General features: G+C 37.5%; 2 protein-coding genes across 15 annotated transcripts in view; one reads left to right on the forward strand and one right to left on the reverse strand.

Moving 5' to 3' along the window:
• Nucleotides 1–19353, reverse strand: part of LOC144582778 (uncharacterized) — a 201337-nt gene extending 181984 nt beyond the window's left edge. For 2 of the 3 annotated variants that reach the window (XR_013536216.1, XR_013536217.1), the window contains exon 1: nucleotides 18768–18803. Coding sequence is in view for 1 of the 3 variants with exons in the window: in XM_078375305.1 (XP_078231431.1) it covers nucleotides 18321–18590; nucleotides 18768–18935 (438 nt within the window). In the remaining 2 variants the exon portion in view is untranslated. Of the gene's footprint in view, nucleotides 1–18181; nucleotides 18591–18767 lie in introns of those variants that run through there. The other variant, XM_078375305.1, reaches the window with a different exon arrangement.
• The window catches only part of NBEA (neurobeachin), a 730940-nt gene continuing 723522 nt past the window's right edge, over nucleotides 18917–26334 (forward strand). For all 12 annotated transcript variants that reach the window (XM_078375287.1, XM_078375291.1, XM_078375289.1 and 9 more), the window contains exon 1: nucleotides 18917–19729. In XM_078375287.1, coding sequence (XP_078231413.1) covers nucleotides 19436–19729 — 294 coding nt within the window. In that variant the 5' untranslated portion in view covers nucleotides 18917–19435. The remainder of the gene's footprint in view (nucleotides 19730–26334) is intronic.

Raw genomic sequence — 26334 nt, forward strand, 5'->3', positions numbered from 1 at the left:
ATCGTAAATATCTAGACCCAAAACACCAGGCAATACCAGGATCTTGAAAAAAATAAAAGAATGGAATAACAAAATAGCCTCAGGAAACCAGCCTAAATGTATTTGAAGATGACAGATTGGTAGGTAGGTAGCTAGACAGACAGACAGACAAGACAGATAGATAGATAGATAGATAGATAGATAGATAGATAGATAGATAGATATTCCAAGGTAGGTAGGTAGACAGACAGACGGATAGATAATTCCAAGCCTATAAAAATATGAACCAATTTTAAAAATCATATGATCTTCTAATATTATGCTGAGTTGTGATCATCCGCTTATATTAAATTCAAGACACATTCAAAGAGATTCTTCAGTGATAATTTTTTAATCAGAAGGAAAAAGTTTTAGATGCTGCTTAAGAAAAGGACAAAGTATAGCTGAAGTTTCTCTTTTTTTGCCAGTTGTTATTTCTGAATTATACTATCTTTCTGGCCATAAAATGAACAACAGGATTCATTCACTTGTATCATGAGGTATTAAGCATCAGTTGTTGATTCATTCATTCCACATGTTTTACTAGTGCCACTGAATACTGCACAGCCAAAGATAGAAGGGGAAGCAATTCACAGGCCAATGAGAAGATGCACAGTTGCCATTCAGGTACTGAGGGCTGCAACAAAAGAAGGGTGGTGAGGGCACTAATGAAATTCTTGCTGTGTTCTGGTCATTGTAGTAGATTCATCGCATCCCAATAACAGCTTCCTGGAAAAGGCACTATTAATCCACCCAAGAATTAAAATTCAGAGAGATTAAGTGACTTTCCCAAAATCACAAAACCAATATGCAATAGAGCCATAAATCCAATTCAGACCTGTCTCACATCATAATTATTTTCTGTCTGCTACACCAAGTGGCCTCACTGAGTTTTGCAAGTTGCCCTCAGTGCCAAGGCGTGAGCCCTGACCAGGGACTCAGAGTCAGAGAAACTCTTTTTTTTTTTTAGATGGAGTCTCACTCTGTAACCCAAGCTGGAGTGCAGTGGCATGATTTTGGCTTACAGCAACCTTCACTTCCCAGCCTTAAGTTATTCTCCTGCCTCAGCCTCCTGAGAAGCTGGGACTACAGACAGGCTCTACCACATCTGGCTACTTTTCTGTATTTTAGTAGAGATGCGGTTTCACCATGTTGCCCAGGGTGGTCTTGAACTCCTGAGCTCAGGTGATCTGCCCACCTTGGCCTCCTAAAGTGTTGGGATTCAGAGAAACTTCCATGAAGTGGGGACAGATGCAGTCAAGTCTTGTGGGATGAACATGAGTACCACAGGTAGACCAGAGTTGTGAAATATTTCCCAGACAATTGAAAGAACATGTGAAAGACATACAGATTTTGAGAAATGTCAAGTCTAGGGAACTGCAAGCCTTTTAGCACAAGAAAGCCACTGCGGACTGTAGAGGCAGGATGCCTAGATTCAAATCCCAACTGCTACACTTCTAAGCTTTGTAAATTTGGCAAGTTTTTATCCTGTTTTTTTCTTATCTATAAAATATAGATAAGAATAGTACCTACCTAATAAAGTTGTCAAAGATTAAATGACACAATATATGTGAAATATTTTGTACGGTGATAGAGACCCAGGAAGGGCTCTAATGAATATTATATATTATTATTCTAAAGTAGTTGGAATACAATGTTCAAAGGAGATAGTGGCAGGAGACAAGTTTGAATTGAAAGATCGAGGCCAGAATATAAAGTGCTTCCTATATTTTATATAATTGGAACATCATTGAAGGATTTAAAGTATTATTTATATGTGTATGTGTGTTTTATATAATTAATACTAGTTCATAATTTTAAAATATCTTTCTGATGTCACTGTGAGCAACAGATGAGAAGAAGTGAATCCTGAGGTAAGGAGACTAGCTCTGTGATTACTGCAATAATCCAGGGAGGGTACCATAAGGATCTCAACTGGAAATGAATCCATTGTGATGGAGCGGAAAAACCGGCTGGAAAATACTTAGGAAGTAGTCTCAGTAGGGCTTGGTTAACAGAGAGCAGAGGCAGGCTACAGGGGTTGGAGGTGCCAAGCATAGAAATAGAGAAAATGGGAGGAGAAGCAGGCTTTGAAAAAATGGCATGTCTTGTAAAATTATGTCCTGTTAAAACAGTAAAAGAAATTAATATATCCAGTCCCCAAATACAGGTACAATTCTGTTTGAAAGAGTTATCCAAATAATCTTGCTTGACGTTTTCAGTTAAAAATAAAGAAATTTCTTGTTAACAAGTAGAAGAAAACACTGAACATTTTTTTAAATAAAGCTAATAAATCATTTAATATTATTTATAGGAAACTTATATAACACACATATTCAATACTTATAGGTAAAGTATAAATTAATGGAAGGAGAGCATACACACAGAGGTTACATTATGTTTATGATTTTATTAGTCAAAAATACAAAACTGAGCAGCTACATCAAGCAAAAGCAGTTGCTTCACAATCCAGCATACAAATCCCTTGGCTTCCAAATTCCCGAAATAGACATATAAATACAGATGACACTGTCAGAACAAAGTAGGGTCTCACCAGATCTACAATGTTCTTTTCTTGATATAAATAAGCACATGAATTACATACAGTCATTTGGTTCCAACTATCATTATTTCCTCTGGACTTACCTATCCATCTAAGGAGAATTTACAGCAACACTGTACTTCTACTTACAAGAATATATGAAAGCATAGTTAACTTCTGGCTTGTGCCCCCATCTCAGGATCAACAAAGTAGTCCTCTTGGGGAAAGCCCATTTCACTACAATTTAAAGTCATTATAAGCATTAAATAAAAGCTAACTACTTGTAATCAAGTATGTTATAATGCAGTTAGAACATTAGATTTCAGATGTTTATTTTTAACACTGTTGATTAAACCCATCAATTCTGACACCTAAGGCAAACACTAGTCAATACAAATGGAGAAACTTTGGATTAGTGGTATATGTCTTCAGATTTCTGCAACATTCATAGACTCTTCAATATCTTATGTACTGAAATTTTTAAAAACCACTGTTTTGTCTAGAAACTAATGATACTCATCCAAAACTCATTTTTCAGTACTAAAACACAATCATTATTCTTATATTAATTAAGATATTAATATATGTGAAATTCAATACTTCCTTTAAAGTATGAACATTTATCCAATTCATAATTTCAATGAAACAGAATGTCTAAGAGAAATTGTTCTAATTCTTTTTTTTTTTTTTTTTTTTTTGAGACGGAGTTTCGCTCTTGTTACCCAGGCTGGAGTGCAATGGCGCAATCTCGGCTCACCGCAACCTCCGCCTCCTGGACTCAGGCAATTCTCCTGCCTCAGCCTCCCGAGTAGCTGGGATTACAGGCATGCGCCACCATGCCCAGCTAATTTTTTGTATTTTTAGTAGAGACGGGGTTTCACCATGTTGACCTAGATGGTCTCAATCTCTTGACCTTGTGATCCACCCGTCTCGGCCTCCCAAAGTGCTGGGATTACAGGCGTGAGCCACCGCGCCCGGCCCTGTTCTAATTCTTTAACTACAAGGACTACACAGAGCAGTTTCAGCACCAGGGATAGTAATCTTCCTGGATAGCTGTGAATGCTCTAACACTGATGAGTAAATCCTTTGTGTCTAACTTCAAATTAATCATTAGGTCTATGTGAATGAGTATAACAGGATAAGAGTATAGGCACAAAGGAAATATTCAAATTTGTTGTTGCTGTTGTCCTTGCTATTATTCTTGTTATATCTGAGGCTGATATTAAAAGATACTGATTTAGGTCAAAGACACCTATTAAATGTGGAAAATTAATGACTCTAAGTAAATATTTCTTGTTTTATACACATTAATTTAAAAAGAACCTAATGATGGACCACTGTTTCTAAACACAAAAAAACAATGAAAATCATAAAGTTCTTCAATCAAACTTAAGTAATGCTTATTGCAAACATAAAACATAAAAAACAACACATTTTTAAAGAAATATTATCTTTCTAAACATAGCCATATGATTCCTGTGTATTAGAATTTTTCACAGGAATTTTAACTAGAATATTTTTTCTACATGCTTTAAAGAATAAAACAATTTGATCTGTTGACCAACAGCAATATCTTATATACTACTGCATATATTTTAAAGTGAGGGTAAAAAAAAGACACCAAAGCCTCTAGGAAGTTAAACTATAAATTAAATTACATAATTAATTACGAAGTTAAACTATAATTAACTTATAGAAGTTACCAAAAAGTGTTAATGCTAACCCCAAGAATGACTATAAATCTATTAATTAGAATTTTCATATATCTCAATTTCTAATGTGCAATTGTTTTGAAAAATTTGTCAAATCTGAAAAAAGCCATTAATATGTAAATAAATATATTTACATTAATACATACTCTGTATGAATTCTTTATTAGATACTAGATAATTTGGGTTCTGCACAGTTTTGTATCTGGGCATTTGTCTTACATGCCAGTAACAAATATACCATTTTTTGAAGCTACCAATACCAATATATTTTTAATCAGTGGGGCCAGTTCTATGCTGACATATTATGGTTACTACACCAATTTATAGTTAAGAGATATCTGAGTGTGATGCTGGATCTAGGAAACTAGCACTTGTAAACCCAATCACCAGGAATGCATGGATGAATGGCCAAAATTTAGGAAACATACAGGGGGATAAACCAATGATCCATTAACCTGACAGTATAATGGTCTCAGGAACCCTTGAAGGGGGGAAAAAATCGTTGGGAGAAGAAATACACGATATTTGCAGAAAAAAACAACTTGCTGCTGAGGCCAGATTCCTTATTGGCATGCCACTCCTCTATCCTGCGGGTAGCCAGTCCTGAGTGAGCCTGGCCTGAGGTTCGCTGGTGATCACTACACATGCCTACCTAGTGGCATTCCTTGGTCAGTTTTGAAAGTAGAGATAGAAAGCAAACAAACAGTTACCTAATAACAGTAATTCCCTCCCATCCACAGGAGAGTTTTGCCTGGCATTCACATACATGTTGCTACAGAACAACTGATTCATTAATTAACCAGTTACTTATTCAACTCAGGTCATGGCAAACAAGAGACGAGGCAATGCTTTCATTCCCAGCTGAAACCATACATATTGAGAATCTAATAATGAGTGCATACATCGCCAATTGATTTTTTTTACTTTTAAAATATTTTGTGGTATCATGGAAATTTGGTGTAAATCCTAAGGGATATTTGTCTACAGATTTGATGATGCTTTATCTTGCTGTCCAATTAGAAAATGAATGACTAGAAAGATTCTTCTAAAACCTGGCTAAGATATTTATTGTCAGAATTTTCTTGAGGAGAAAATTCTGTCCTCAAGAAATTCTGTCCTTTTTGGTTTGGCTCCACCTATATTCCATTACCTCAACCATGTCAACCTGAGGACCTGCCCCTCAGGAGCCAAGGCTTTCCTTCAAAGGATCCTTACACATACGCTGGAGCGGATACACAAAACTGCCTTGCTGCATTTTTGAGGATCTCAAATTTGGCCTCTTGTTTATATTATCCTTCTTTTTGTTTATCACATTTCCAGATTCCTGACTGTTTACCAAACTTTATATTGCCTTCCTATTCCATTCTTGAGGATCCATGGTCACTACAATGGGCTTTTCAGGTTTGCCCCAACTTTGGCTTGTGTGACCAGTTTTGATTCCTCACCATTTTCTTCCCGATTGCTAGCTCTGGGCATGGAGCCTGCCTAGCTCCTTTTAATACCCCCCACAACTTGTCATATACTTTATCCAAACCAGTTTCCTGCTCTGAGTCTACAGACGTGACTCACTACTGCCTGTATTTCCAGATCACTGGAATTACTGCTCCATTCCAGATTGCTGCCAGAATTAATTCTATTTCTTTCTCTGTAATACTTTGTACTTTTCAAAGAAACACAATTTATCTTGTTTGTGCTTACAACCCTTTTCTATAATGAGAGCTATTCATTCCCATTTCATTGGTAAGAAAATCAGGACCCAAAGAGGCCAGATAATTTACTTAACACCACAGTGATGATTTAATACCTTGAATGCTAGTTTTGAGGACCTTATTGTTCCCCAAAAATCATGTTTCAGGGAATTCAGCAGTCCTTTAGAGGAATGATATTATTCTGACTTTAAAACTTTTTGTTTTTCTTTCTTTAATATGTGACATTGCCTTGTAGTAATCTGTATCAAACTATTGAATGTATTAAATTGTTAGAATTTTTACTTTTTAAGTTCTTTCCTCCTTTCATTCATCCAGATATTTATCAAGTACTTAACATGTATTAATCAATGAGCATAGTATATTGCTGTAGAGTTTATTTATAAGCTATAATCCCTGCCTTCAAGTAGTGCTAACCTAGTCAGGAAAAAAATAATATAACGAATTATTACGAGATTATATTTTTTTCATAAAAATAAATACCATATAAAAGTATCACTTTCAGGTCAGGCGCGGTGGCTCAAGCCTGTAATCCCAGCACTTTGGGAGGCCGAGGCAGGTGGATCACAAGGTCAAGAGATTGAGACCATCCTGGTCAACATGGTGAAACCCCGTCTCTACTAAAAATACAAAAACTTAACTGGGCACGGTGGCACGTGCCTGTAATCCCAGCTACTCAGGAGGCTGAGGCAGGAGAATTGCCTGACCCCAGGAGGCGGAGGTTGCGGTGAGCCGAGATGACGCCATTGCACTACAGCCTGGGTAACAAGAGCGAAACTCCGTCTCAAAAAAAAAAAAAGTATCACTTTCTGAAATCATATTATTTACATAAATTTTACTAGTTTACTGTCTGTGACCTCTATTAGAATATAAGCTACATGAGGACAGGGACTTTCATTTACTGCTGTATTTCCTGTACCTTGAAACTATACATGTCTTGTAGAATACATTCAATAAATATGTAGAGTAAGAAATAAAATGTTAGTTCTCCTTTTGGCTTTTAAAAAATTACATTATGTTTCTAGTGAATGAAGACTACTTACTGGATACCACGAGTGGCTCTCATTGCGCAATCAGTTAGCACGTGGTACTTATAAGATGCTACATGAATTCAATGTATTTCACTTAAAGTTTTTGTTCTTTTTAGTTGAATTTATCAAAAAGGTCATGTGTGTTACATTATTTAACAGACACACAATCTTTTAAATATAGAATTCATGTACTTAACAAACATGTATTGTTAAAAATATATAATGTCTCTTTAACGTTATACCATTTCATATTTAGCTCACTGGATAGTCATTAGTATGTTTTCTGATGATTCTCAAATGAATGCTATAGAATTGCTACTGTAAAAATTATTAATTTACTAGTTTATTTAGTAAATTTGGATTTCATTTTAGGTTAAGGCTTATGGTCACAAGGCTGGAAGGGTTGATGTATCAATTATACTGAGAACTTGTTTATATCAACTACTTTTGTTTGTAGTGGCTGCCTTCTAAGTTCCATTGCATCTCTGTGCTTAAATCTGTTCTGTGTTATATGTGATTATATTTCCTTTGGCATTTTTCTTAAATGTCAGACAGATTGCATTCCCCAATTTCAGAGTGCTGAGACTATGTCTTTATTGTTATCTTTCAAAATAGTTAACAGTAATAACCACAGGTGGAAAGTTAATGTCTGTTTTATAGTGATTCAATATAAGATGCTTTCAGTTTAAGCATTAGTAGAGGTTGTTTTTGTAAGAAAAAGTTTACGACATTTCTAGTGTGTGAAGGCTACTTATTAGATACTACTTAAAGATATTATGACTTTTATAAATATTTCTGGGTAAGACAATTTCAAAGAGGAAATAGGAAAAGAAAGTAGAGGTACAAAAATCTGCTGCTGACTCATGTTTTAAAAACTGGAAGCTACGTGGATAATCTTTGCCATATCTAGGAAGTCCATGCCATATGAATGCTGCCACAGTGTTGTGGGTCAAGGTCAACATATACACCTAAGAAATAATTTGGAAAAGTTAATCTCATGAAATGCCACTGTCCCTTCAAAGAAGGAAGTCAAGGAAAACCCTCTGTCTTGGCATAAACTTAAAGTACTGAGCTTGTTTACTAAGAAAGCAGTAACAAAAGATTTTTAAGGAAAAGGAAACAGATATTGAAAAGTTTGATTTAAACCATCAGATACATTTTGATGTGCTGTTTACTTCTATTGGTTAGTAAATTACAAAGAAGTATTTTGTTATTATTATGCGTTTGTTCTTTTGTCTTTTTATTTTTATAAAGCTGCAGATAAAAAAACTTAGTTTATAATATGACTTCTTTCCCTATGACTAGCAAAAAGCAAAGAAAAGTTATATTGTTAATTTTACTTAATGTAATTAACTAGATAAAACATTTAATTTTGTGATAGGAATAGAAATCATTAAGACTATCGTAGGATAAGCAAATGTTGAATATATATTAGGCTATTCACTAAAAAAACAAAATACTGCAGAAGACACTGATATCCTATTTGCTCTTTAAAGAAGGGAAAACCAAGTTAATGAATGAAGAAAAAATAAGTGGAGATTAGTGTATTTATTTATGTAATTTGAAAACTCACAGAAACTGTACTAAGCCCTCTTTTCACACTAAACTATAATCCCTTCTATCACCTACTGAGCACTGATTACAGGCACTGTCTAAATGCTTCATATGTGTTATCTCTTTAAATCCTCCAAGAAATGAAGATGAGGTAGTTACAATAGTACCCCCTTATCCATGGTTTTGCTTTCCATGATTTAAGTTACTCATGGTCTACTGTGGTCCGAGATAATAAATAAGAAACTCCAGAAATAACAATTCATTAAGTTTTTTTTTTTGAGACGGAGTTTCCCTCTTGTTACCCAGGCTAGAGTGCAATGGCGCAATCTCGGCTCACCGCAACCTCCGCCTCCTGGGTTCAGGCAATTCTCCTGCCTCAGCCTCCCGAGTTGCTGGGATTACAGGCATGCGCCACCATGCCCAGCTAATTTTTTGTATATTTAGTAGAGACGGGGTCTCACCATGTTGACCAGGATGGTCTCGATCTCTTGACCTCGTGATCCACCCGCCTTGGCCTCCCAAAGTGCTGGGACTACAGGCTTGAGCCACCGCGCCCGGCCCTCTAAGTTTTAAACTTTACGCTAATATCAGTAGCATGATGAAATATCGCACCATCCCACTCCATCCTGCCTGAGATGTGAATCAGCCCTTTGTCCGGAGTATCCTCATTGTACCTGCAACCTGCCCCTTAGTCACTTTGTAGCCACGTTGGAGCTCGGATTGACCATCACAGTATGGCAGCGCTGTGTTCAGGGAACCCTTATTTTACTGACTTCAACGTGCAAGAGTAGTGATGCTGGCAATTTGAGTATGCCAAAGAGAAGTGAATGTGCTTCCTTTAAGTGAAATGGTGAAAGTTCTTAATAAGAAAAGAAAAACTGTATACTGAAGTTGCTAAGAACTATTGTAACAATGAGTTTTCCATCTATGAAATTGTGAAGGTAAAAGAATTTCTTGCTAGTTTTGCTGTTGCATCTCAGACTGCAAAAGTCACGGTCACATTGGTGATAAGTGCTAGTTAAGATGGAAAAGGCACTACATTGTGGGTGGAAGACATGAACAGAAACATGTTCCAATTGATGACAACATGTTCCATTAGAGAACACTGAGCCTGTTTGAAGACTTCAGCAAGAGATCCTCTGAAAGGAGTAACACTTAGTCATTTACAGCAAGTACAAATTGGGTACACAGATTCAGGAATAGGTTTGTACTGAAAAATATAAAAATTATTGAAGAGGCTGCATCTGCTGCTGATGAAGCTACTGCCACATTTCTGGCAGAGTTGATGGAGCTGATTAAGGAGAAAGGATACCATTCAAAGGAAGTCTTTAATTATGATGAAACCAGGCTCATCTGGAAGGAGATACCTAATAGAACCCACATTCATAAAGGTGTAAAGGAGGCACCAGGGCATACAACATGGAAGAACAGATTAACTCTGGTGCTAGGTGGCAAAGCTGCACGGCATATGATAAAGCCAGGCGTAGTGTACAGAGAAATCCCGAGTGCTCTCACAAACAAAAACAAAAATTATCCGCCTGTGTTTGGTATAGGGTTCAGTACTAACTGCAGTTTTAGGTATCTACTGGGGGTCTTGGAATGTCTTTCTCTCAGATAAGAGGGGACTACTATATATTTGATAAGCTCAGAAATAGGCTCATAGGTTATTTGTCTGGATTTGAACCCCATCTACCTAAATTCAAAACCCATTCTTTTAGCCACAACACCATAATTGGAAAGATGATTTGGGGTTAGGATGGGGATGGTTAAAAAATAAACAGTGAAATGTTTGGGAGAAATGTTTTATTTTATAATGTAATCATGTGAGCTCTCTTGTGCATATGAAAGAAACCACTGTGGTATGAATTATCAGGACAGGGCACACCAGCTGCCCACTATGCTTACTATGCTCGACTGAATGCAAATAGCCTGAAACATGCTATGTTATGTGTTCTTGTTATTGCAAAAGAAATCTTGCTGAGCTTGTTTTAATATAAACAAAGAAAGTAGTGATGAAGCTGTGGCTAACATATCACATCGCATTTACTTCACACAATTTTCGATCAGCCAAACAGAAACGAAGTTTTATATACACACTTGTGTATATTTAACAGAACCTTAAACACTAAATATGATTAAGCATCTTGATTCTTTAAGATTAGCTTTTACATGAACAACAAAGGGGTTATATATAATGTATATTCCAAAATAATTAAGGTAAAGGGTACAGGCCAGATACTATGTTTTTTCTTTTTACCTTTCTTTTCTGATTCTGACCCTTCTGTCTGCTAAGTGAAAAGAGATACATTATAGTTCTAGGAAGTCAAAGTATAAGCCTCCAATGTTTCCATGACAATGGACCAGCTAATTGGCCAATGAAGTAGCTGTTTCAAGCCATTCTTCCACCAGTTAATCATTGGCTGCTAACACCAGAGAAAGGCTCTAATCCAAAACTTGAGGCACCGCTGCTAGGCTCAGATTGTTCTGTGAAGTTTCTTAGTTAAGCTAAAGTTTGGGAAAGATGCTATCACCTATTTGAAGAGATTCTAATAATCAGACACCTATTCCGAAGGATCCTTGGATATTTCCTCACGGTATTTCTTCTCTCCCCATACCCAGGGTGTGTGATTTTTATTATATAGATATGTAATCATAACCTTTTCAACAAGGACTAGACTACAAATTTTCTTTTCCAGAAGAGCGTAATAAGGAATGATATGTTAATGTGAGAATGAAATTACATTTTGGTTAATTTTAATGAACAGTAAAAAATAATTTGTCTATTCCAAGTGATTTTGGGCCAGAATTAAAAAGATTTCCAGGAAACAGAAAGGCCAATGGGATTTTCTGAACCTTTCTAGACACAGATAGAGATATAAGACCAGATTGGCTCCAGATATCATCTCTTGGTGGGCTGCTTTCAAATATACATACAAAAACATGAGGATGTTCATTTTAAATGACCTTTCCTGGTCTCATTAGTATCTTTCGGCTGGTCAATTTGGTAGAAATTAATAATGGCTTTGGTCTGGGTCCCAGTATAGGCACTGTGGGATAGGAGTGGAGCTGTGGCTTCAGCCAGTCACAACTAGGATCAAATCCTAATTGTGTCACTTCCTTAAGTGTGACTTTACACAACTGACTGAACCTCTCTTCAGATCAGTGTCCCAGTATGGGAACAATAAATAATTTACTTGAAGGACTATAGTAAGGTTTTAGAAATAACACACGTAAAAGTGCATGGCAGATAAGAGGTAATCAGTGTGTGCAGCTACAATTTTAAACAAGCAGCCAGTAAAAATTAAATAGACTCCTTTCTTTAACATACTATTCTTTCTCTAGCTTATGTATACCAATCACAATGGCAACTATTGTGCAACAGATGTCTGTGCAAAACTGAAAGAAATTTACTACTCAATTTTTGTTAGTGTGAACACATTTTATATATAGTTTTTCTTTCTTTTTGAATTTCACTGAAGGAGTTGTGTAGGTGACTACATATATTGACATGAATTTCTTACTCTTGGCAAGGAGGCGGAGAAGAGGGAAACAATTTATTTAAGTGAAAACTTGTCAACCTAGGCTATCTGAAAGAAAAATAATTTTTTTAAAAGCAGAAATGGGTACAGTGTTTTAGATCACTTTCACCTGGGTGGGAACATGAATATATTCATGAAGGCGGTGCTTCTATTGGCAAGAATTTCAGTAGGGGAGATTAGGAGGATAGGGCTGTGGATAGCAGCAAGAAAATGAGTAAAACACCAAAGGAGGAAAGCACTGTATGTTAATTGGGGATAGAGAGAAATTCATGTTGGCTGAAGTCCTGTTTTCCCACCTGGGGACTTTGGTATTGAAGGCGATACATACATCAGGTATTGTTTGTGTACAGAATAAAAGTTAAACACATGCAGGTGAATTCGTTTCTTGGGGCTGTGGTAACAAAGTACCACAAACTATTGGGCTTATAAACAACAGAAATTTATTCTCTCACAGTTCTGCAAACCAGGAGTCAGAAAACAAGGCATCAGCAGGGTCATGTTGTCTCTGGAGGCTCTAGAGAAGAATTTTGCCTTGCCTTTTCCTTGCTTCTGGTGGTTTCCAGAAATCCTTTGCTTTCTTCAGCTTGCAGCTGCTTAACTCTAATCTCTGCCTCCATCTTCACATAGCCTTCTTCCCTGTCTGTCTTTACATCGTCTTCCCTCTGTGTGCATTTTTGTCTTTGTGTCTCTTCTCTTATGAGGACATGGTTATATTTGGTAAAGGGCCCATTCCACTCCATTATCTCATCTTAAGGTCACATTCACAGGTACCTGAGGTTAGAACTTGGATGTATTTTTTTGGTGGACACAATTCAACCCAAAATGATGTGTGTATGTATTTCAAATATATGTAGATGTGTGATTTTTTAAGCGAAAATTATTTAAATAGCATTATTAACCTGAAAGTAGTGGTTCATCACTGTAAATTTTCTCATGGATCTTAAAGGAATAAATCTGTCAGGAGTCTATCAGTCTATAATTTCTTTCATGATAAAAAGAGCTGTACACACTGGGAAAGGGTGGATCTGTGGTATGAAGTTCCTGTCAGGAAGAGAATGAGATAAAACTAGAAAATAAGCTAAAGTATGAAGGGTCTTTGGTACCAATAGGACTTAATTTCTTAGGCAAAGAGAATTACTGGTGATGTTTTCGCAGACGCAATGAATGCACGTAGACGCTATTGTGATGAATAAAGTCAAACCCTGGACTCCTAATCCGTCCATCAAGGTGGAATGCTAGGAAGACTATCAGTGTAAGAATGGACTAGAGGAGAGTGAGTGTGAAAACAGGGAGACCAGGTGTGAAGTGACTAGCATCTAAATCAGGATGATTGCAGTGAGAATGAAAAAACATGGGATGAATGCTACAGCCACTCCCAGGAAGAATGGGCAGAGGTATGACAATTTAATGGAATAAGCATGTGTGTATGGTGCATTTGTATGCATATTTATGTGATGTTTAAGGGTACACGTGTGCATTAGGGTGTTAGTACAATATCTAGTTCCTTTGAGATTCCAGAATACTTATTATTTTAGTATCATTTTACATTTTTAATGATTTGCTAATTAATTTTCCATGTGTCAACACCATCTTTTTCTAAATGAAAAATTCAATATCACTCATTTCAATTAGTTTACTTTTTGGCATACAAATATTTGTTGGTTGGTAAGTGTCAACATTTTAAGCATTCCAAAATTGGGTCAACTTAGGTGACAAATATAGAATTTCTATTTTGTTTTTGTGTTCCCTCTTTAAGAGGAAAATTAGTGGAGCAAAAAAGGTAGAAGAAGTAGTGGTAGTTTGAAGAAACCGATGGTTAAGTTTGATGAAGAAATTCTAAATAGACACCTAGAGAGGCTAAATGACTTCAAGTCCCCAAGGCAGGACAAATTGCATCCACTGATTCTAAAAGAATCTGAAAACTAGATCGCTGAACAACTCTTAATGGTCTTTGAGGAGTCATAGAGAACTAGAAGAGCCAGAGGATTGAAGTGCTAAAGGCAGAGGGAGGTTAATTCTCGAAAATCTACAGCAAGTAACTTAGTATTTCAAAACCAATAATAATACCTCGCACAAATATATTTTCATTTAAGTTTGCTTAGATACAGAAACAGAGGGTATCCAGACTTTAGCTAGACAGTTGTCAAGGTCCTTTATGATATTCTTTGGAAAAACCAGAGGAACATGTGTGCTAGTTATCAGCACACTATGGTAGCAAATTTATTATTGAAGGATTATACAAAACGGGTGCTTATAAACAACTTAAATCAGTTCAAACAGTCAAACAGTTTTCAAACTGTTTTACTACAACTTGCAGTAAGAAATACATATTACATCATTACCTAGGAAGCATACGTATGTATTTTTATGTATATGTGTGTGTATTTAAAACAGATTTTAGAAAACGGTACTTATCCTTACAAAATAGATGTATTTTGAAATTTTTCATTCTGTGTGTTTCTATTCTATTTCATTAAAAAAAACCCTGCTGGTTGCAACCCACTAAATCAATTTCATGACTTCCTAATGAGTTAGGACCCACAGTTTGAAAAATCTGAATTGATTCAAGCAGAGTGTTACTAGTGACTACGGAGCTGTCTTCATCCTGTTCAATCAAACATTTGAATGAAGGTGTAGAAGGAATGTTCCCACATTTGCACACAGGACAATAAGGCAATAAATTATTTGCATGATATAATCAGGATTAAGAAATTCCTATCGGATGAAATTTAAATGGAAAATTAAATTAAAAATTTGAATAAGATAAAATAATTTTTTTTTGACCCAAGACTCTCTCTCTCCTGCCCAGGCTGGAGTACAGTTGCACGACCTCTGCTCATTGCAACCTCTGCCTCCTGGGTTCAAGTGATCCTCCTGCCTTTGTGTCCTGAGTAGCTGGAATTACCAGTGCCTGTCCAGCTAATTTTTGTATTTTTAGTAGAGATGGGGATTTCACAATGTTGGCCAGGGTGGTCTTGAACTCCCGACCTCAAGGGATCCACCCGCGTCAGCCTCCCAAAGTGCTGGGATTACAAGCTTGAGCCACCATGCCCGGCCTTAAAATTTAAATTGATATGTACTATTTTGTACTTTGTATCTCAAAATCTACACGTAAAGCTACAAATGGCACATATGCTGCTGCTAACAAAACAGTAATAACAAAAGAAGAAGCCTTAGCTTTTCAGGGTTGATCATTATTTCATGCAAAAGCTATCATGGTTAAGAAAGTACAACCCTTTATTAATCCTCAATAATCCTTGATGGTCTAATCTGCCAATCAAGATGAAACTTTAGGAAGATTACCCATGTAAGGATGGACTACAGAACAGTGAGTGCGGAAAAGAGGAGACCAGGTACGAAGTGACTAGAATCTAGGATGGCTGCAGTGAGAATGAAAAAAATGGGATGAATGCTAGATCTTTTGCAAGGAGGAATGGGCAGAGCTACAATTAATTTTAATGGTGATAGTAATTTCAAAATGAGAGGAGAATGGAACAAAAATTATTTGAGAACCTACTAAGTGCCAAATATGAATCACTACTATATTCCATCAATCATTAATGTTATGTTAAGAAAAAAGCCCCAAACCAAAGCAAACTAAGCAGATCTGATTTGATTTGGGGCAACACCAACAGGAGCTATATTTCTAAAGGTTGAGGTCAGAATTTCCCTCTGTTTATACGTGTTCAAACCTGTACCAAATTTGGAGTATTTTGTTCAGATAAAGTTTAGAGAAAAGCAAGAAATCTGTTCTTTAAAGAACAGGTGAAAAGTGGGAATATTTAGTGGAGAACTGCTATTTCCATCCATTTATTTTTGAACACATTTATTCAATGTAAATTATAAGTCAGGTAAGGTAGGTGCCAAACAAAACCTCCAAAAATAATGACACAAAATAACTACATAAAATAACCGTGGGTCTTTCCCCACAGCCAATGAAGGGAAACATTATTGATTGACACTTGTTACTATATTAAGCATGTTAAATGTATTAGCTCCTTCAATCCTATGAAATAGTATTATAATCCTTACTTTGGGTTGAGTAAACTGAAGTTTTGAAGCTAAAGTCATTTTCCCAACATCGCACATGTAAGTGGGCGGTGGAACTAGAATCCAAATTCAGGTTCTATTGAATCTAGAAATCTAGGGCACAACTTTTCAACCACTCTGCAATATTTCTTGAAACTCAGATTCATAGGTTTCTTATCTTTGAATGGTTGTCCTTAGGAAGTATGGGTATGCAAAAATGCACACAAACTTAATATTCACCATGTAAAATATATTTTTAATCTGTAGATTAAAAAATAAACATATTAGGTATCTTCTATTATTATGCAGCTATTTTTTTATTTCAAAATATTGTTAATGTAAATGCAAAGTTATTTGTACATTTGCCGGGAAAAGGTTTTGTAGGCCAAAAAATACAGACCTGCTGACTTTTCTAAACTTCATGCTTTTGGGATGGTATGAAAGATATATAACCGTGCAATTATGCAGACTTGTATGTGGTTATAATTGGTATTACATGTGTTTATAGGTCATGCAACACATTAACACACATTATGCCTGTATACTAAGGAGACAAAGACACATTAACTGCATTCTAGTTGCTTCGTTGAAATTATTTTATGGAATTCTCATTTCCCTATGGGACAGGTGTTATCAACCCTACTTAAGGAATGAGCAGTCTGAAACTCAAATAGCTTGAGGAGGCTGCAAAGGTAGTAAGCTGTGAGTGTGACTCAAAGAATCATGCACTTTCCGCAGTATCATAGCACCTATGAGGAGCTGACCGTCTACTGGAGAAAGCTTTTTAATTGGTAAGCTCTTTTAAATATCTCCGAAATTGAATTAAGTACACAAAGAAGTGGAGTTCTCCTTCTTAGAAATGGTGATACCATGTTTACCCACTCCTTATCTCGACTAAAGAAAAATGAGCAGAAAAAATACAACCAAATGCACACACATACTGCTTAAGAAAAAAACACAAGAAAAATTAAAGTGGAAATGTTAAAATGATGTTCAGTTATTCATTCAGAAAGGAAATAGAAAGTTCAGGTTGTCACTGTCTCTCAAAGTACTCATGCAAGAAGTCTAAAAATAGCAAAAGGTAGAACTTGCTGCCATATACATAAATGCACAGTGGGTACAAAAACCTAGTGTGACAACCTTTCAATCTAGAGTTACGTATTTTAAAAAGATATCAATTTAAATTTGCAAATGAAACAGTACTCTTAAAAGCAGATGATACTCACTTGGGACAGACAAAAATGTAGTAGAAGGATATAAATGTTACGGGATTTTTCAATTATATAGTATATCTCAAGTCACACTATTATGACTTGTATGTTTTGTAAATTTCCCATACAGTTTCAACCATTCTAGCATTTTATAATTCAATTGTCATTTAATTTAAATGGACATACTAGTTACTACTACTTTCAGAAGTGTTTGCTGAACTACCTTAATAATTCAATCACTTTGGTGCAAGTTTAAACAAATAAACAGACATGCAACCAGGAAGTAATCCTAAGCACTGGTTTTGAGGAACTTTCTTATAACCTGTGGTACTTAGAATTTTACTGTGTTCCCATATCCCAGGAGTTAACTTGACTAGCAGGTCCAATTAAATATGAATAATAAAACTGATTATGATGGATTCGTATATTGACCTTTTTCATTTGAGATGACAAAAGGATCTGAATATACCTCAAGAAGCCTAATATTTCTGGTAAATTGCAATAATCTTTAGTGAAAAAGGCGGACCTCATGATATATTAAAGAAAATTATCCTTCTTTTCAAGGAAAAGTCATGCCTATTTAGTTTTAATTCAATACTAGCAGCAAGATTACTATGTACATTTTAATTTTTAAAAATTAAAGGCTTATTTTTTGTCTCTTGTATCCGTGCAGACACAGATATGAACTTTTCTCACAGATCAAGGCTGGCAGTGAGAGTCACCCACGTTTTTAGATAATTTCAAAAATCCTCTGAATTGTACATGCCTATGAAAAAAGGAAACATCAATAATTGGCATCATACGGAAGGATTTTGAAGTGTGGGATTTGTCGTTCCAACCAAACTCCCCCAGTGTCACACACTGCAGCCTTTTTAGGCTGGGAGGTGAGTTCAAGAGCTGTTTGTTGTTCCGAGCTTGATCCAGAGAGGATCACTGTTTGACAAGTTCTATTTTAAGTCGTGCCTGAGTGTGCAGGTGTCAGCCTTTCATGGCTGTAGAAAAAGCACCATTACACTCCATCTGTATTCTTCCCCCGACAATGCAGGATCGCCCCCCTCCCCGTTCGTTTGTTTCTGCTTTGCCAGCCACTTTTTCTTTCGGAAATTCTAGGGAGGGCAGGCGGACAGGACTGCGGGGAAGGTCGAAGAGGGGCAGAAAGAGGTCGTCTGCCACTCCCCTACCTTCCAAGGCACGTGGCACTGGCAGTAGCAGCAGCTGGATGCAACAACGGAGATGAGGAACCTCCTCCTAGCAAGAGGATATTGAGAGAAGGAGGAGGTGGTAGCGAAGGCGAGACATGCACACTGTGTCCTTCCCCACAGGGAGAATCCACCCTCAAGGGAAAAACCACAAGGAAGCCACTACCCGCCCCGCCTCTGCCAGCTTGCCCCAGTGTCTGGCAGCAGTCCCCATGCACCTGCTCACCTGTCTATCCGTTCGGAGTGGTTGGGGGGGAGGGACGAGGGGTGTCGGGGTGGGTAGGTGGGAAGAGAAGGAGGGCAGGGCAAAAGAGGGGGTGCACCGAGGGCTCCGCCTCCCCGGAGGCTGTGCGCAGGCGCAGTGGCCGCTACCGCAGGCAGGGGGCGGCAACATGGCGGAGTGAGCGGCGGCGTCGGGGCTTCACAACAACAGTGGCGCCCGTAGCAGCGGCGGCAGCAGCGTCAATAGCGTCGGCCACAGCCTGAGCTTCAGCACCGGCCAGCACCGTGGCCAGCTGCTCGCGCCCCAGGGTTTCTCGGAGCGGCGGCAGCATCTCCGCGGGGGGCGGGCCGGGCCGGACGGACCGGGAGAGGGAGCGAGGAGAGGCAGCGGCGGCGGCGGCACACCTGCTGGGCGGGCACGGCCGCTCGCCCGGCAGCGGTTAGCGGTACCGCCACCGCCGAGAATAAGCCTGCGGATCCCCCGCCACCTCCGCTGGGGAGAGCGCCGGAGCGGGCCGGGCTGAGGCGCAGGCGGGGAGCGGGCCCGGCGCCGCGGCGCTGGTGGATGCTGGGGCTCGGAGGCGACGGCCGGGGGGCGGGGGCCGAAGCAGGTATAACGGTACCGGCGGCGGCAGCGCCGCTGCTTTTCCCTTCTCTTCAGGAGGGGGGCCAATGGCGAGCGAGAAACCGGGCCCGGGCCCGGGGCTCGAGCCTCAGCCCGTGGGGCTCATTGCCGTCGGGGCCGCTGGCGGAGGCGGCGGGGGCAGCGGCGGTGGCGGCACCGGGGGCAGCGGGATGGGGGAGCTGAGGGGGGCGTCCGGCTCCGGCTCGGTGGTGCTCCCCGCGGGGATGATTAACCCTTCCGTGCCGATCCGCAACATCCGGATGAAATTCGCAGTGTTGATTGGACTCATACAGGTCGGAGAGGTCAGCAACAGGGACATCGTGGAGACTGTGCTTAACCTGGTAAGGAAAAGGCGTGCTCTCCATCTGCTTCCCCAGCCCCCACATCCTCCGTCCCCAACGCCTCTGGCTCCCACCCTCCACCCCCAGGGTCACACGCGCCGCGCGTCCCTGGGAGCACAGAGCGTTCTGCCGGTATTGCCCAGCGGGTGACCTGCCTGAGTGCTGCCAGAGCCATGCCACCTCCCTCCTCTCCTCTCTCTGGTCCTCTCCTGCCACCTGAGCGCAGTGCCCAACTTAACACCGCTTCTTATCACTCCTTGGGACTACGAGTAAACCAGTGTCCTCGGTGAAGGTTTTGGGTTGACTTCAGAGTTTAGTTAGGAGGTGAGGAGGCTTCCTGTTCTCTGGGCTTCTTTCTCCTACACTCTTAATTGTCCGTGGTGTCGCTCTCCGAGGATGACAGCCTTGCCCCTGGAGCCCCGATTCCCCCGTGCTGCTGAAATGTGAGAAGCGCATTAGCTTCCAACTTGAACAGCTGGGGTGTGATGTTTTCGAGGGAGAAAGAAAATGATGCAGTTTTGCATCTGTCTTTAAATATTCCAAGGCTATGATGGAGAGTGTTGTGTCTATATCCCTTCCCCTCCATCTCTTAAGCAGCCGTCCCTTCTTTGTAATATTGCCCGGAATATACTGATCCCTTAGTTATTTTTTGTGCACACAAGGTGTGCACCTTGTGTGAGGGCACCAAATCATACAGGTTTATTGCTGTGGTTACCTTCAGTCGCGTGGCATGTGGTACAGACGAAAGGTTTTAAATGCAGCCCTAGGTTTTGGTTCCTTTCATGATAAGAAAGAGTTACTGCAGAAGTGTGTATGACTTAATGTTTTGCGCTATCTACAGAGAGGCTCAGAAGCGTTTAAGATGTCAGGGAAAGAAATGGAAAGAAGTACAGAGGAGAATCATAAATTGAGGATAATTAAGAGCAGTTCATTTTTAGTGCTTTGTAAATGGAGTTTTTTTTTTTTTTTTTTTTGATGCAGCAAAGCTTTTTAAACAGTTTCCTCTGCAATATCTAGTCTGACATACTGTCAGGTTGGGCTTTGGGAGGCAAGACATAAATCGAGAGCAATCAATTGAGTATTGTATTTGGTTTGGAGTCACAGGAATATAAACGTATGCTTACCAGGGGTACTTTGTAACACCCATGCAGTCTGAATTTTCAGCGAAGCAATTATTTTTACTTGCTTTATTGGAAAACTGAGAGCTGCGGCTCCATCAGTGGTGTCCTGAGACGTGCATTAAATAATGTCTATGGTTTATGAACCTCCTAAATTCACAAAAAAGTTGAAGCATTTTTTTTTGTCCTTTTGCTAGTGTGTGAAGTGAAAGCAGATTATCTGTCTTTGTTACATTCATTGCTGTTTAAAACAAAACACCTCTTTTTACTTTTGTGTACCATTCAAATAAATCATCATGAAAAGTCAGTTTAAGTTTGAGGGAATGTCACTAAGTTGATATAACCAAGCTTTTTCAGAACACTACTAGAAATATGGTTTTCTCGAGTTTTAATTTTAACTAGACACAAATAAGAGGTCAGTAGTAGCCATTTCTTTTTAAAAGAAGATAAATGAAATTTCCAACTGTTAGTATGTTGGCAGGCAACTGTGTTTCTGTAATTTAAAGAAGCACATTTTCAGATTTTTCCAGTTTTGATCTAACCAGTATGATTTTTACATTACATTATATTAGGCTGTTTTAGTAAGTATTCGTGTGCTTACTTAGTACATTTTAACCTGGTAAGAGGCAGTAGAGCTTTCACAACCTGGAAACTGATTTGAATGTATAACCAGTTTGGACTCTGCAGCAGTAGCAATGTATGCTGAATCAGTTCTTAACAGATGGGGTTTTTTAGATATACAGTAGACTAAGAAAGGAAGTGAAATGTTTCTCTTGAGATAAAAAAGAAATTTAACTCTTCAGAGCAGTGAAAATCTGGCATGAAGTTTCAATGTGCAAATGTTATTTTGGAGAACTTTACCATTAAGCTTAGAGTCACTAGAAATAAAGTAATACTGAAATAGTATATCCAAAAATCCACTTAAGACTTTGTAATTGCAGTGATACTTGGAATTTAAAAAGTTAGGTTTAAAATTTCTTTGTATGTATATAAAGAATGCAATAGATTTTTAAATAGAAACTTTTGGGGAAAAGAATAAATGACAAAAGGAGCTGTTTATTACTAAGTTGTTAATTATATTCTGGAATATAAATTAGTCATTGAAGGGTAGTATTTCTTGAACTATAGGTTTAGGGCTTTATTGTCCAATACACTTGTGAAAATGTCATATGAAAACTTAAGCAGATTCTCAAAAATATGTGGAAGTCATAGCCATTTAAAAAATTAATTATCGCAACTTAATTCTATTTATTTAATAAGTAAACCTATACAATTCATATAGGACATTCAGTGACTCCTTAGAGTTTGGAAGCCTTTAATATTAAATCTAAAATGATTTAAAAAAATTTTTCAGTTTTAATTTAACATATTAAATAAAAATGTAAGGTGAAATAGTGAACTACCTATTACTGTGCCCTGAATGACAGAAAAGAAAGTAGAACTAATGAAACTTCAAAACAAGAGCTTCTGCCTTCAGCAATATCCTGTCACAGTCACTTTTGTCAGTATATTTTTCTCTCATTTTTCCTGTTTTCTTTTTTCTTCCTATATAAGAATACTCATAAATACTTGGTTTTTAGATGCTTTTTCTCACATGCCTTGGCCAAAGAATTAAAAGTTGGGCAGAGTCAAGTTTAAGCATACACTAAAATATAGGACTTCTTCAACACAGAAGTGGCTGTGATTTTTCTGCTTTGTTTCCCAAAGGTCTAGAGACCCATTTTTACTACTAGGTGGACTGTGGGAGTTTGGTGAAGAATCACCAATGTTATATGAAGTAAAATGAGTGATTTTTTATTAGAGATGTATTTTGTATAATGATGTTATAGTTGACTTAAAACATTGAAATTGGAATGGATATTGTTAGGAAGATGGGTAAATTAGTTTGTGAATAAAGTTACAATGAGAGTGTATTGTCAAGGATTTTGCATTGTAGCTTTATTAATTAAAGAAACTGGCCATTAACCTTTGACTTCAGAAGGAATTATTTAATGTGGCAGTATAAAATAATTTAACTACAGAGAAGAGATTTTGTTGATTGTTTTGAGTTGTAAACATGGCATACTACCTAATCTATATGTTTTATAGGTGCACTTAACATGTTTATGTAAGCTTTTTACATATTTGAAGTAAAAGCTGTGTAAATATCATGTGTTATCATTGTTTATAAAATGAAAGTTTCTCTTATAAACATATTTCTAGAAAAATATGTTTTAATAGAGGATTAGTATTTACTTCATAAAATAATTCATAATTTTTTTGGAGTGGCTTTCTTATGTATTATGATATAATTCTGTGATTATAATTGCAGAATTTATAGACTTGAAGTTTTTTATGAATAACTGAATTTATGAAATTTTTTCATGGATTTGTAGATTTTTTTTCATGAGTTACTATGAGTTATATCAGTGTGTCTAGTTGTAGAGAAAATGATATTTCCTCTGATTATTTTTTTACCTTCTAAGTGGCATGCTGGGGGCTGTACTGAAAATGTAACAAGATACTTTGAGGGGATTTGTGGTTTACTAAGTTTTTTTCGTCTTGGCTTATGGATCATGGTATTTTTGTTAAAAGGGAAACTAAGGTTTTTTTGTACTTGAATATGACCGTAACTCTTCTTCCTTAGAGTTTCTTTAATTTCGCAGCTTGATAGTCATGATTTTCATTTTAAAGATATTTAGAATTTAGAGATGTCTTCTGCATTTGAATTAAATTTATTTAAAAAGTATATAGCTGCATCTTAGAATCATGGAGGTCCTTATGTTGATTTGTAAGCCTTTTCATATTAACTGGAGTTGTATTTTATTCTGGCAATTGGGTATGGAAAATAAAATTAAGAATTCATATATAAATGCTAGGGGTTTCAATATCTTAAGGAGTTTTGAGATTTTCCACAGAAATATTAATTTAGTCATATAATGACACTAAGGCAGCAGATATTCTATAGTCAGTCTATGATCAAGTTATATTAATTTTAAATAAATGTTGTGTATGTTGCTAGTTACTTTTTGGCAAATACTATGCTGTTGATTAAAAATATCTCAAGGTTCTTTATTCTTTTGCTATACTTTTCCCAAACATAATGTAAAGTAATTCATTGGGTCTAATAGACCCAACCCCCATTTTATGTCACTGGTATAGCTGTATTATAAAATTCAGTCATCTGCATTTTTTTCTGTTTTTCACTGCTACTGACAAAACCGTTATGCATCAGTTCCAGGTTTTCCGTTTCTTGTCTTTATACCATGTCAGCATATCTCTTTGGCATCACATATCACTCTGTAGTATTGGAGTTATTTAATGTGTGTTCCCTTCCTAGGCTTGAACTCCATGAGGGCAGGAACTGATTTTATGTATATATATATATATATATATATATACACACACATAAAAAAATATATATATATACATAAAAAAAAATATATATATTTTTTGTATTTCTAGCCCTTGGATAAGTTAAATGCATTTGGAGTGTGCAGGACACTCTCATTATGCAGTAATGATTATGAACAATTTCTGAAGTTATATTAAACATTATGGTCCAGACCTAGAATCCTGAAATAAGTTAAACTCACGTAAATGCAACTCATGTGAACTTCATGTATTTCTTACTCCTCAAACTAGAATTATGTGTTGAATATGTGTGATATTAACTGCCTATGTAGGCATTACTGCATATGTAAATGTTATTTTGCACTGGCATCTGTTAATAAGTTGGAACCTGGTAAAAACTTTTCAGTGAACTTGTATATATAATCAGATATCACATAACAAGGTCATGTTGCTAGCAAAGAAAATACATAATGCATTGAAGAGAAATTATAAAAATGTTGTCAGCCCTTGTCATATTGCCAAGGATAGTGGACATTATTGTTTTTGTCAGTAGTATCTCCGGATGTTTCAGTGCATCATTTCGCTTGTCTGACGTTTTGTGTGTCTGGCGTACATTTCTCTTTTTTCTAGTGGTACCTCAGATTTCCTTTGATGACTCACTCTTTCCCAATTTGTAGTTCAGCTGGTTGAGGTGGGTCTGCCTTGAGGGTGAGACATCTAACCCAGGTGTGGCAAGAAGCATGGTGACTGGTTCAGGGACAAACATTTAACCCAATGGTAGCAAGCTAGAATCGGTTCCAGGAATTATGCTGGAATTCTTTCTGATGGGGATACTGAATGTGTACATTCTTAGGGTTGTAGCTCCCTGTCTTAGAATTTGACCGAGTGTGAAGCCAACAGACTCATGATTCCGTTGACCCACTTGGAGTTCTCTATGTATGTGTTGTTTATTTTCTAACCATTAAATTATCTCCTTTAAAATTTATTGTTATTTATTTCCAATCAGTGTAAGTTGGTTTTTTTGTCGCTTGTAAACAGAAGGGATCCCCAATGGCATAGACATTAGTATCTGGAAATGACATATTGTAGGGAACAGACCTTAAATCTTCAAATGGAGTGCAAGGCAGTCAGAACTTTGTGGTTCTCTAGCAGTTCCTTTTAAGGAATTACAGAGCAGCTGTTTAAATTGTCACCTGTGTTATCGTTGTCCGTGGAACTACTGAGGTTGGAATTTTAGGGATACTGAAATGTTTTGGCCACCTTTTGGTGTCTTTGATAATGTCTTTTAAGAGAATGGTTAACTTTGGTCCAAGTTAGCATGCTTGAAACCAGAGCAGAAAGAAAAGTATAGCCTTTCCAGGTCAGAAAGGCTCCTTCTGCCTGTAGCTGCTATCCAAGATAGCAGAGAATCAGAATATTAAAGCTTTGTAGGTCAGAAAGCCCCAAGTTTCCACACCGTGCCAAAGTTGCTAAGAGGAAAGCCAAGAGTTTAAATTAGAACCAGATAAAGTTCTGTCTGATAAGCTTCTCCGAAGCTCTCATGCAGTATACCCCAGCCTCCTGACCAAAGTAACAGTAATCCAGTTGTGAATAGCTTTAAAATAGGATGCAACCGGGAGCAAATGACAGAATAGCTGTGCCTCCTCATCCAGTTTATTGTTTCACATTGCTTGAAGGAAGATCATTAAGCTGAGGGTTAAGGGGATAAGAGTACTGAAAAGGCCTATTGCTTTGAGACTGAAGCTTCAAAGCTGACAAGATCCTGACAAGATCTCTTGGTTTTGGTTGCAAATTCAACTCCTTTGGTTTAAGTAAATTGACAAGAAACTTACGAAGGTTTTAGGGAAGCCATACTTACACAGAAACCTCAAGCCTGGTAAACAAAAGCCTGTATTCTTCTACTTCTAAGGCAATTATAAGCTCCAGCAGTATAGCTGCTAGAAGGAAAATCTGCATTATGGAGGATAATAAGTGAGATCTTCTGAGATAGTGGTAGTGAATGCATTCATATTGGTCTACCAAATAATTCTATTTGCAAGGACAGGGAATTCTTGTTACGCTGACCAATGATACATGGTTTGTGATTTGAATTAGTTATCATGGTGTTTCTTTAACCTTCTCCACTCTTTCAGATATATATACATCTATATATAT

Source organism: Callithrix jacchus, chromosome 5 (genome assembly GCF_049354715.1).
Source record: "Callithrix jacchus isolate 240 chromosome 5, calJac240_pri, whole genome shotgun sequence".
Classification (NCBI taxonomy): Eukaryota; Metazoa; Chordata; class Mammalia; order Primates; family Cebidae; genus Callithrix; species Callithrix jacchus.